This window comes from Quercus robur, chromosome 2 (assembly GCF_932294415.1).
Source record: "Quercus robur chromosome 2, dhQueRobu3.1, whole genome shotgun sequence".
NCBI classification, from domain to species: Eukaryota; Viridiplantae; Streptophyta; class Magnoliopsida; order Fagales; family Fagaceae; genus Quercus; species Quercus robur.
The window spans coordinates 77,941,817-77,955,543 of NC_065535.1; the positions used below are offsets into that span (position 1 = coordinate 77,941,817).

The following is a 13,727-nucleotide window of genomic DNA, read 5'->3' on the forward strand; positions in this document are numbered from 1 at the left end:
GAAGAAAAAGCTCTTTTGAGACCTCTTCCGTTGGCCTCCTCACAATCTGACCCTGATCCTTTATTTAGTTTATAGATGACGCAGAGGACTGTGTTGGTTCTTCCAAATTCCTGATTTGCCAAGGAGAACTCGTGCATTATCCAATTAGTTTTATTGAATTTGCCCGAATGGAGATCCTTGGCTTTAAAAGAGAGCATCCTGTCGATCCCTATAACATTGCCCTGAGAATCGTAGAGTCTTTTGGGCTTGCTTTTCTCAAGCCAGGTTCCGCAAGCGGCAGCCCTGCACACACGATTGCCGGATGTTGTTTTGAGGTCGGTGAAGACGTAGAGCTTGCGGTGGAAAGTGTGTAAATGATAGTGGGTATGAGAATCATATATTTCCCATGGAGGAATTTTGCCATATATCTCACAATCATTCACAATAAAATGATGATTTAGGTGAGTGGGTTGTTCCGCATCGTTGACCTTCTCCATTAAAATCTTCATCAATTCATCATCTGTAGGATCATATCGAAACCCCACCATCTCCATTGTCTCAAACTTTTTGATGAATGTTTGAAGTCTCAAACTTTTTGATGAATATTTGGTGAATTTAAGAAATCTCAAACGTAGAATTAAGCAAGAAACACGTAAGTCTCAAACTCTTTGATGAATGTTTGAAGTCTCAAACTTTTTGATGAATGTTCGGTGAATGTAAGAAGTCTCAAACTCAGAATTAAGAAAGAAACTTTTTTTAGGAACAAGTTAAAAACTTCGAATATCTATGCATATATATAGCAACGCTAATAAGGGCGGTCAATTAAAGTTAAAAGGGCGGTTATATATAATTATATTATATCTTAACCTTTTCTCAAAAAAAAAAATAATAATAATAATATATGCAAATGGCGGTTATAATAAATAATATTGCTAATACCCTAAATATACCATTGAAGGCGCATAGATATTACTAATACCCTAAAAAAAAAAGCCCAAAATCAAAAGAACAGTCCAAAAGAAATGGTTCAGTGCTTCAAAAATACTTCAGCCCATACAATACCCAAAAAACAAAAAAAAAAAACGATTCTGTGGGCCGTAAAATCTTACCATATGTCAAGCCCAATATAATACAAAAAAAAAAAAAAAAGTTCTGTGGGCCGAAAAATCTTTCCATATTTCAAGCCCAATACAACTCCCCTCCAAGCTTTGCTCTCTGTTTTCTTTTTTTCACTTCACCCTAAAACCCTCCCTTCTAGCCGCGACACCACCACCTCCGAGACTAAACCCACCATGTCAGCGAAATGGCGAGCACTACAACACCGACACCGTTACACATACAACGCCGTCGTTTTCCCAAACTCGTACACCGAGTCTTTACTCACAGCTCTCCAAACCAACCCATCGTCAAAATTCTACGCAGAACTGAACCATCTCGTTTCTCTCAATTCCATTTACTCCCAAATCAACCACGCCAAGAAACTCGCTTCTTCCTTCAACGACTTCTTGTCAAACGCAAACTCTGAACAACACGAGGATTCAATCCGCGAAGCCTCGCGTTTTTACTTGGAGCTCTTGTTCTTGGAAAACTCTCAGCCTCTGCACAAAACCCTCGTCTCCTCTCTCTCCAAATCCCAACACCACCACTCCCTCATCCGCGCGTCCTTCCACGCGCTCTTCCTCGGGTACGCCGATCACCACGAAAAGCGTCAGAAGAAAAACCGTTTCTTCTGCGCGTCGCGCGTCGCGCTGTCGGTTTTGGGACTGCCGAAGCTAGGCTATTTGGCTGACGTGATCGAAGAATGCGCGTTGGTCGTGGCTTACGACGTCGTTTCGAGCTTGAACAGTGTCGTTTCGGAGACGAAAGACTGGGCTCGGCCTTCGCCTATTGTGATGGAACAATGCCAAGAAGCTCTCTCCTGCTTGTACTACCTTTTCCAACGGTTTCCGTCACAGTTGACGGACTCGAACATTCTAGAAGCTTCTCTGACGGTTATCTTGAGTGTTCTCAACTCCATTGCCTTTTCTCGGGACTGTTTCGTCGCCGCCGGGGTCTGCTTTTTCGCTGCCCTTCAGGTCTGCTTAAACCCTCAACAACTCGCCCTATTCATCATTCGTGGTATATTCAATCGCATTACAGTTAATTCGGTTATTTCAGTTAATGAGCTTAGGAATGTGATTGATAAGGTTCCTTATAAGGGTGATTTATGTGATAAGATAGCAAATTTCGCGGTTTTGAGTAGACTTTGTTTGATTAGAGGTGTGCTCACTGCTGTCTCGAGGGATGTGCTTAATACACGGTTTGATGTAGAGAGAGAGAGTGATGATGGTGGTGGTGGTGGTAATTGTGTTATGACTATATTGTATGATGGGATTTTGCCTGAGCTTTGTGAGTATTGTGAGAACCCGAGTGATAGTCATTTTAATTTTCACGCATTGACTGTGCTGCAGATTTGTTTGCAACAGATAAAGACGTCGGTTTTAGCTAATATTAGTAACCCGTCAGGGGATTATGAGTTGATTACGGAGGAAATGGGGGCCCGGATAATGAGAATTGTATGGAATAATTTAGAGGATCCTTTGAGTCAAACGGTGAGGCAAGTTCATCTCGTGTTTGATCTTTTCCTAGACATTCAATCTTCACTTTGTTGGTCGGAAGGTGGGGAGAGAATAAAATCGTTTTTGGAAAAGATTACTTCGTATCTTCTTTGCTTGGGGCCGCGTTGTAAGGGTAGATATGTTCCTTTAGCTTCTCTGACAAGGAGGCTGGGGGCGAAGACTATGTTGGAGAAGAGTCCTGACTTGCTGTATGAGACGATACAGGCGTATGTTGATGATGATGTTTGCTGTGCTGTAACGACGTTTTTGAAGTGTTTCCTTGAGTACTTGCGTGATGAGTGTTGGAGCAGTGAGGGTATTGCAAATGGTTATGCCGTTTATAGAGGGAATTGCTTGCCCCCGCTTTTGTATGGGCTTGGTTCTGGACTTTCAAAGCTTCGTTCGAATTTGAACACTTATGCTCTGCCTGTTATACTTGAGGTGGATGTGGATAGTATATTTACTATGCTTGCTTTTATCTCCATTGGGCCAAATGGGGCTGAAAATGGACTGTTATATCATGAGACTGGTCTTTCAAACATGGAACTAAAGGTTGAACAGCAAGTGGCCATTTTAGTGTCATTGTTCAAGGTCTCTCGTTTGCTTGCTTTGATTGAGGGGGACATTGATTGGTGCAAGAAAAATGGGGTACAGGATAAAGAGGGTGGGCTTGGATCAGATCGCTTTTCATGTAATGCTCTTGTCTGCATAAAGGGGATTGAGGTGGAAGTCCCTGTTGAGTGGCTTGTACTGGCACTGACCCATGTCGATGAGTCACTTCGTGTAGATGCTGCTGAGTCGCTTTTCTTAAACCCCAAGACATCTAGTTTGCCTTCCCATTTAGAACTTACTCTGATGAAGGAGGCAGTGCCATTAAACATGAGGTGTTGCTCTACTGCTTTTCAGATGAAGTGGAGCAGCTTATTCAGAAAGTTCTTTTCTCGGGTGCGGACAGCCTTGGAGAGACAATTCAAGCAGGGCAGCTGGCAACCACTTGTCTATCACGGTAACACTGAAGTGCATTTTTTAAATGGAAGTGAGGAAACTACAGTTAACAGAGCGGATGATCTTTTTCATTTTATGAGGTGGTTTAGTTCTTTTCTATTTTTCTCATGTTATCCTTCTGCTCCTTACAAGAGAAAAATAATGGCCATGGACCTCATTCTGATAATGCTTAATATTTGGTCTATTGTGCCTTCTTACCAAGAAGACTGTAGATCTCTTACTCCTGAAAGCTGTCTCTATCCTTACAATAAAGGAATTACATTACCTGATTCAACTTTGTTGTTAGTTGGGTCGATAGTAGATAGTTGGGACAGGCTGAGAGAGAATTCTTTTCGTATATTGCTACATTTTCCTACCCCACTTCCTGGAATTTCAAGTGAAGACATGGTCCAGAAAGTAATTGCTTGGGCTAAGAAATTAGTTTGCAGTCCACGTGTGAGAGAGAGTGATGCGGGATCTCTGACTTTACGGTTTATTTTTAGGAAGTATGTTTTGGAGCTGGGGTGGTTTGTCAATGCATCAATTAATCTTGTCTGTTTTCGTTCACAGCCTGAACTAGTAAATGGAGATGACCAGACTGGCAAAACTAGGCATCCTGTCATTGAATATATGAAATCACTTATAGATTGGTTAAATGTTACTGTGGAGGAGGGAGAGAGGGACCTGCCTGAAGCATGCAAGAACAGCTTTGTTCATGGTGTATTACTTGCTCTGCGGTATACTTTTGAGGAATTGGATTGGAATTCTGATGTAGTCTTGGCTAGCTTCTTAGAGATGAGACATTTATTGGAGAAACTCTTGGAGCTCATTATGAGAATAACTTCTTTGGCACTTTGGGTGGTTTCTGCAGATGCTTGGTATCTTCCAGAAGACATGGATGAGATGGTTGATGATGATAATTTCCTGTTTGAGGTTTCAGATGATGTGGATGTGCAGGCACATTCTTCAGACCATGAAGATAAAGGTTCAAAAGTTGTCCAGGATGCCAGACCATCAGACCAGATAGTTATGGTTGGTTGCTGGCTCGCTATGAAAGAGGTACTTTCCTTATTGGCTGCTTGCTTCGTTTTTGTGTTTGCTCATGGAATGCATGTTTTTGTTCATTTCTCTGTTGGTAAACAGTTGTTTTTAAAAATGTAAAACACAATTCATAGGATGATGTCCACAAAATGCCTGGGTATACGGCATATGTGTTCAGGCTTGTTAGATTTCTTGAGTTACAATGTTGAAGAATGCTATCTTCAATTGTAATATATTTTTGTTATCAGGTGAGTCTTCTTTTGGGAACCATCATAAGAAAGATACCTTTACCAAGTTGCGGTGCTTCGGATACATTAGAGTTTGGGGTCCTCCGCTCTGACGCCGACTCTTCGCTGATGACAGAATCTGATGCAATGCTTGATGTGAAACAACTTGAAAAAATTGGGAGCCACTTCTTAGAAGTCCTTCTGAAGATGAAGCATAATGGTGCAATTGATAAGACGAGGGCTGGATTTACAGCACTTTGCAATCGTTTACTTTGTTCAAATGATCCAACGTATGTTTCCATTTGATTTTTTTTTTACTGGTAGTCGCATTATGATCTCATATTTTATTTCTTGCCTTGGACGCACCTATTTATGGGGGAATCATTTCACACACACACACATATAGACAACAGAAACAGCAAATGATTCTAATAGGAAAATTTGGGCTATAATATGTTTTACCATGGTCCCTCAACTTTGCTGTTGCTGCCTTTTTTGTTCCCCTAAGTTTCCGAACCTGTGATTAAACCCTTTAACTCTCGAATGACTGTCATTTTAGTTCCTCTAGATTCAAAATTTGTAATTAACCCCATGAGCTTATGGCTTGCTTTCACTTTGGCCCCTCAAGTTTAATTTCCAACACAACCACCCCCCCCAAAAAAAAAGTTTTGAATCAAAACATCGTTTTGGGGTAGTTAATGAAACCCATTGGAATGGTAAAATCAACTACAATTTGAGAGTTCAGGGGGTCAACTACATATTTTGATACCTAGGGATCAAAATGACAGTAGCATTAAAGGTAGAGAATGTAAAATGTATTTTAGCCCAGCAAATGTTATATTGCAAATCAATTCCTCCATTCTGGCTAATACCATATTGCCCCCCCACCTTTTTTTTTTTTTTTCCCCCCTTCATTACTGAATAAACTGCAATAATTTCCATCTTATTTTGAGATGAAGGATTGATAACGAGCAATGATGGTTGGAGTGGCAAGTTGAGTTGACTATTATAGCATTATTTTCAGTTTTTAATTTATCTAGAATTTAACCAGATATACATGCAGCTGTATCTGCATTTCCTCATTTGCTTTGTCTTAGACCTGAGTAATGTGTGATACTCTGGAAATATGTTTGAGTAATGTGTGAAGAAAACAGATTGCAGTGTCCTATGATGGGATTACTTTGTTCCTTCTGAATGTAATTGAATTTACTCACTGTTCAATTAGCTTTCTTTTTAGATGCATAACTTGAATTGGGGCAAATTAATTCTTAGTTGGATTCTTAGTCATGATGGAATTTTAGATTACCAAAACATCAAGTGTTTTATTCTTTTGGAAAAGAAATACAAATAAACTTGAATCAACTAAGCCTTAATGCTAACATAAAGGAATCAATTATTTTGAGCATACATGTGGCCGACCTTGACTTATTTTTTGAGGATCTATAGCCAACCCCAAAAATTTTGGGACTAAAGCGTTGTTGTTGTTGTATTTACTCTTTAGGAAAAGAAATACAAATAAACTTGAATCAACTAAGCCTTAATGCTAACATAAAGGAATCAATTATTCCAAGTATACATGTGGTTGACCCTGACTAATTTTTTGAGGATATATAGCCAGCCCCAAAAAATTTTGGACTAAAGCTTTGTTGTTGTTGTTGTATTACTGCCAAGCCTTTGCACTTTTTTGGGAGAGACTTGAGTTGTATTAAAGATTTGGGCAAGACTTAGGTACAGTACTTATGTATTGTTCCTTAGGTTCCTCTTTTAAAATTCTGTCATATGGATTTTTTTTCATGAGATAGAAATGTATTTTTTAGTTAAATAGCCACATGACTGAATCTTAGGAGAGAGAACCTAAGGAATAACACCTAAGGTACTGTACCTAAGATTTGTCCTAATGATTTTATTTGATATCATTATTTAAATTATCCTTTAGTCAAATCCCATTCTCCATGTTTATTCAGAGGTTGTTGGTGGTTGATTTCTCTTTTTTAATCGAATATTGTGGAAATCTATTCTAAAATAGTGTCTCTTCTCAGACTCTGTAAGTTGACAGAATCTTGGATGGAGCAACTTATGGAAAGAACTGTAGCCAAGGGACAAATTGTGGATGATTTATTAAGGAGAAGTGCAGGCATTCCAGCTGCATTTATTGCTCTATTTCTCTCAGAGCCAGAAGGTGCACCAAAGAAGCTTCTACCACGAGCACTGCGATGGCTAATTGATGTAGCTAATGGGTCTTTGCTGAATCTGAATGAAACCAATGGAACAAATGGTGACTCATGTATAATTTTGTCAACAAAACGAAACCAAGAAACCAAGTCTGCAATGCAACCTGAGATAATTGAGAGCAAAACGACCTCGAAAATCCGACATGAGGGTCTAGTTCCTACAGTACATGCATTCAATGTCCTTAGAGCTGCTTTCAATGACACTAATCTGGCTACTGATACTTCAGGGTTCTCTGCTGAGGCTCTAATTATTTCTATTCGCTCCTTCTCTTCGCCATACTGGGAGGTACGGAACAGTGCTTGTCTGGCATACACTGCTTTAGTTCGTCGCATGATTGGATTTCTTAATATTCAAAAACGAGAATCAGCACGACGTGCGTTAAGTGGGCTTGAATTTTTTCATAGGTATGGTTTCTTAATTTAACGTTTCTTTTCTTCCATTTGCAGCATTTGTTACTTGGATTTGGTATTTCCAGATACTTTACTAAGTGGGTCATCAAGATAGAATTCTTTATACACATATGCTGGAAAGATTCCCTTTTTAGGATATTTAAAGTTGATGTCAATATGACCTTTATATTCTACTTGTTGGAGTTTATGTAACTTGGGTAGGATTTTAGGGACCAGAGATTGATAGACCAAAAGATACTCGTATCAAGGCTGGAAAAATTCTTTTTTAAGATTTGATTTTTAAATCAATGTTTCTTCATTCAGCAAGAAAGGCTTGAAAACACAAGCTACAAGGCCCTAATTTAAGCCTAATTGGTTGAAATCAAAAGATATTGAAGGAGAAAGAAATCCTATAAATTTGGATTTTTTTTTTCTTTTCCCAAACTTCTTTGTTACAGGGCTCCTTTGTGAGTGGCAATGCACTTTTTAAGCTTGTGAGTTAATACACAATCATAATCATGTTGGTGTTGTTCTTAGCACACTGGAAAAATGTTGGAGTGGGAGGGGCCAGAGAAGGACAACTTGTTCTTATCATGCTTGAGGCTATGATGTAAAATGGCTGTTCCAGGGATTGTTTTACTGTAAAAGAAGCTGAAAGAAATGAAATGAATAAAAGAAACAATATTGGATTACAAGAGATGGTTTTTTTTTTTTGCATTAATCTTATTACTCCTATCAAAAAATTAATCTGATTACTGAGAATGCAATCTATGTCTAAGTGTTTGCATCAATTGGTAATATATATAATTACTACAAATTCTTTTTTTTATTGGAACCTGTTTTGTTATGTAGAAGTATGAGGGAAAGGAAAGTGATGAGAAGGATTGATTGCTTTATTTGTTTACTTATCAATTTTTTTATTCCTGAATATTTTTGAGCTCCTTCAGTACCAAATGAAGGGGAGACTACAGTCTTATTGTTTGCTGAAAAGGATGCTTTCCTGCAAGGTTCAATCACCCAAATGGTTGTTGGTTTGTAAATTATCTTTAAACTAGTTAGCCTTGTCATCCAGCTCTGTACTTTGGAAGAACTGGATACTTTCTCTATTTTGGACTTGTTTGCATAGTAACTAGGATAGTTGTCTGAAAACTTAATTTGACCATGCAGAGAGATGTCTACTTGGTTAACTGTGTCAAATTTTAAAATATGCATTTCTTGATTTGAAATTTGAGACAAAAGCATAAACTTCTGGGGTAGGCAGTGTGTTGCCAAATTTGGTTGACAAGTTATGGTTGTTGGGTAGCAAAGAAAAAACATATGATAGGTTGAGGAATTACAAAAAATATAAGAAAAATACCAATGCAAAAATTTGTTTGATGCTTTCCTTTTTGGTCCTTGTTATTCATTGATAGTGATACACCTCTGTCCTTTTTACAGGGGTCTCTGTCCTGAGTCTAGTGATGACAATGTAGTTGGCAGCTTTAACTTTTATAGTTGTATGTGTGACATACATGAGTGATGAGTCTTTAGATCAATAAAATTTTGAACGTTTTTACCCCTTCATATTTTTCTGTAGCAGTTGTTATTTGTATTCTCCAGCATGTCTAAGGTCTAATGATAACCCTTGAAATATTTGATCAACTGTGCTGTTTATGATTAGGGACTTATGAATATGATCTCTGGGGGAATTAGTATTAGGAGCTATTATTTGTTAGGAGCATAATACATCGTCTGAGTTTTACATTCTGAGGGTAAAAATTTTAAATTATAACTTTAGTGCTGGCACCGAGTTCTTGTTTTTTTAACTTACAGTAATATCTTCTGTTAACAAGAAATTCAATTTACTTGTTTGAAGGTACCCCTCATTACATACATTTGTATTCAATGAACTGAAAGTTGCAACTGAGATGCTTGGTGATGTGTCATCTGGGCATTCAGAATCTGACCTGGCAAATGTTGTGCACCCAAGTTTGTGCCCTTTACTGATACTTTTGTCCAGGCTTAAGCCTTCAACAATTGCAAGTGAGACTGGAGATGAGCTTGACCCTTTCCTGTTCATGCCATTCATCAGGAAGTGTTCAACCCAAAGCAATCTACGAGTCAGAGTTCTGGCATCTAGAGCTTTAACTGGTCTTGTTTCTAATGAAAAGTTGCCAATTGTCCTTCACAATATAGCCTCTGAGTTGCCTTTTGTAGAAAACCAACTCACAGAATCATCTGTTTCATCCATTTCATTGCGCATGGCCCTCGGTTCTCACCATGCTTCCTTTAATTCAATACATGGAATACTATTGCAGGTAATTTCTCTTCTAGATATGAATTGTAGAAATCTTTCTGATTTCTCAAAGAAAGATCAGATTCTTGGTGACTTTATCCAAGTTCTTGTGACTCGTTCATGGATTGGGAGCCCCAGATGGTGCCCTTGCCCCATTCTCAACACCTCTTTCTTGAGGGTTTTGGATCACATGCTGAGTATTGCAAGAATATTCAGTATGAGCAAAAACTTTTATGCCATTAGGAACCTACTATTGGAGTCATCGACAGAATGCTTAGATGTTGAAGCTTCTTATGGGTTGTCATATTATGATCCCACTATAGCAGAACTTCGTGAGCAAGCAGCTATGTCCTATTTTAGTTGTGTGTTTCAAGCATCAAAGGAAGTTTCTGAAGAGTTCCAGATGCCGCAGAGATGTCCAACGCTTGATTCAAAATTGTTGAAGATAACTGAAATGGAGAATCCTTTTGCTGGACTCCAGGAAAGGCTGATCCGCTCCTTGTCAGACACATCATATGAAGTTCGAGTTACAACATTGAAGTGGCTACTTAAATTCGTGAAAGCAATAGAATCTGGTAGTGAGGTCCATGATCTGTCAAGCGGTGAGATTAGGATCGTTAAGAATTGGACCAAATCCTCTCTCCATGAAACAATGATAAAACTCTTAGACTCGGAAAAGAATAATAGATGCACATATTACATTCTGAGGATTCTTTTTGCTTGGAACTTGCTTCAGTTTCAGAAACATGGTGATGATAAATGCACTAAAACATTTTATATAGGTGGGATGGATTGTGATTCTTTGTTTCAGTTTTGGGATAAGTTAATTTCCTTGTACAAACTCACAAGACATTCAAAGACTCGGGAAACACTCATCTGTTGCATGGGAGTATGTGTAAAGCAATTTGCTGGTTTATTTATGAGCATTGTGGGATTGAGAATATCCGTTGAACATTGCCAATCTGAGAAATTGGAAAGATCAGCTCGCTTGTATGATTGCATCATTTTTTTCACAACCCTAATCAAACAACATAGTGCCTCTTCTGAGCCAGTAAGCATGCGGAAGGCTGCAGCAGAATCTGTGATAGCATCCGGATTGTTGGAACAAGCTGTGGTTATTGATTCTTCTGTACTAAATAATCAAATCCCATGTAAGGATTCACACTCTCATTTTGAACCAAATGAGGCTGTCAATATGTATGCTCATCAAATACTGGATATATGGTTCACTTGTATCCAGCTGCTAGAGGATGAGGATGATGGGATCAGGCAGAGGCTTGCCTTGGATGTTCAGAAATGTTTTACTTTGGAGAGATGTGGAAGATGCTCTCATGCTGGGAAGGTTCCAAACCAAGTGGAGAAAGTAATAGCATTGTGTTTTGACCATCTGTCTTCTATCTTTGGTCACTGGATTGAGTACTTTGATTATCTTTCGCAGTGGGTACTAAATGCAGCTAGTTATGCTATACCCAAAGGAGATCTTGTGAGACGGGTCTTTGACAAGGAAATTGATAATCATCATGAAGAGAAGCTTTTGCTCAGTCAAATTTGCTGTTCCCATTTGGAGAATCTACCAGTTTCAAAATCTTGGGCAGTAAATTTCTCAGACAAAGACAGCATGAGAAGTTATTTACACAACTGCAGACATAGGTTTTGCCATCAGTTGATCTCATTTGCCAAGGACCATGTGGAGAAACAGGAAGGCGCTGATTGGATAGGAGGTGTTGGCAACCACAAGGATGCTTTTCTACCTCTGTATGCAAATTTGCTTGGCTTTTATGCCCTCTCAAACATCATTCTCAATGAAAAAGCTGGGGATGGTAGACATCTATTATCTGATGTTGTTGAACTTGGTAGAACTATTACTCTGTTCCTTAGGAACCCTTTGATTTTTAACCTGTATGTGTTAGTTGTTAAATTACATGAGAAAAATGTTAGTAGTATTCCTGACCACTTGATCCCTGAATTCAGAGACGGCTGTATCTGGGATGGTTTTGAACCTTATTTTCTTCTTAGGTAAGATCTTTGTAGATGCAAGATTCATATTCTAGTCAATTATAGGGGCCTTTGGAGTTTTTGAGAAATGTAGCTATGGAAATTTTGAGGGAAGTCGTAATTTATTGTAAATTTCAGCTGTGCCATACAATTTGTCTGTACAACACTCAACTCTTTTTTGTGAGGATCACCTTAACATATTTAAACAGGCTTGTTATAAAAGCTGAAGTTTTGTGGGTGCTGTATGAGATTATGTTTTATCATTTTTGTTCTCCCCTAAAAGTGCCAAACTAGAAAATCTAACACTATTATCACTATCCTTATTCTTTTGACATATAATTGGAGTTTTTTTTTTTTTTAATTTTTTTTTATTCTTTATATATATCTACTCTCATAGAACTTGACAAGTTCTGCAAGTGCCCTTCAGTGCCGGGCTATATGTTGTGCAGAAGAGAGATGGCCTACATCAAATTAATCGTTTATGATGTATAATGAGGCATCCATATTATATAGATGTTAGTAGAAATAGTAAATAGTATATATTCTATGCGTTATTGTTTTCAAAAAATAATAATAATAATAACACGAGAAGAGACACAGAATTAAGCATTAAATATTTTTAATCTTGAATCCATTGAAGTTTCAAATGAAAGATGCAGAGAATTCAGCATTCCCCATAAAACTATTTCATTTTCCCTATAATTAGGAGAGAGTGTTAAAAAATCAAATGAGAGCTCCTTCGGAACTTGCTTATTCTCTCACGACTTCGAAGCTTCGCCTTTGAGTCTAGGGTAGGTTCAAAAATGATTCTCAGTCTTTAACACTGTTGCAACCTTCAGGATTTTTCTAACAAGTTTCATCTCAACCTTCCTCCCTGAAAATCCTTCAAAATAACAGGTTGTAAGCTGTGATGATAGACATTTAGGAACATCTCGTGGCTTCTTCAAGCAACCATCAATTGGAGATCTTTCACCATCATAGGAAACCAATCTAAAGACAAGCATTTGTAGCTTTGGAGTTAGATGAAGCAAGAGTTGTGTAAGATGCCACTCACAAAGAGGATCTGCACAACAATATAAGAATCACAAATGTCACAAAGTCAAAACTCACTCACAATTCACAACAATAACCAAGGTTGTCAAAATCGGGATCCTACGTAGGATCGTGGGAGGTAGGTAGGATCGTGAATCGTAGGATCGGATCGTGGATCGTAAGATCCTACATTATTTGAGAAAAAAACAAAAAATACACATTGGTATGTTAAATAATCACATAAATTATACATTTATTGATATAATTACCATACATCACTACATTCATTTGTAAGCATTATTTAAAGATGCCAAAAACCTCAAAATGTGATACTTTATTAGAATATTTTTTATTTGAGTCTAACTGACACTCTCTATACATTAGAGTGGAAAAACTTGGTCTATTGGGATTTTATTTTTAATTTGGGTCCAACTGAGCCTTTTGTTAAGTTAAAGAAGATTACAAGAAACCAAGGTCGTTTGGGATCATCAGAATCGTACAATCCTACCGATATTGAACGATCGCAAAGATCCTTGAAAGATTTAGATCGTTTTGGGTAGGTGGGATCGTAAAATCGTAGGATCGTAGGATCCAGATCGGGATTTTGACAACCATGACAATAACAATATCATAAAGTAGTAATCATAGAGAGTTAGAGCATGAAAGATGGCGACATGTCCTTACCTCTGCATTTACTCTGAGCAACTCCATGGATATAACGTTACAAAGTGGTCTCGTGAAATTCGGTACCCTCTTTGCAAAATCTTCAATACTGTTGTCACGTTTTATCTCATTGGAAAGGGCTATTTTAACCAAGTTGGGAAGGTTTTCCAACACAACATCCTCGCCCATATAACCATAAAATAAAAGAATTCATGAGCAGGGGCATTGATATGGACTATGTTTGACAAACGACAAGCACTTAAGCTAGGTGCAAATGTTGGAGGACAGGGCAGGCAGTGAGAAGACGAGAGAG

General features: G+C 38.2%; 1 protein-coding gene across 1 annotated transcript; it reads left to right on the top strand.

Annotated features, from left to right (window-relative positions):
• The first annotated feature begins 1,208 nt into the window (after nt 1-1,208).
• Nucleotides 1,209-11,967, top strand: LOC126715145 (uncharacterized). The gene is made up of 4 exons (XM_050415598.1): nt 1,209-4,619; nt 4,850-5,118; nt 6,868-7,464; nt 9,305-11,967. Exons 1-4 carry the CDS (start codon nt 1,272-1,274, stop codon nt 11,742-11,744), a joined length of 6,654 nt encoding a protein of 2,217 aa, XP_050271555.1. The 5' UTR covers nt 1,209-1,271; the 3' UTR covers nt 11,745-11,967.
• The last annotated feature ends 1,760 nt before the right edge of the window (nt 11,968-13,727 follow it).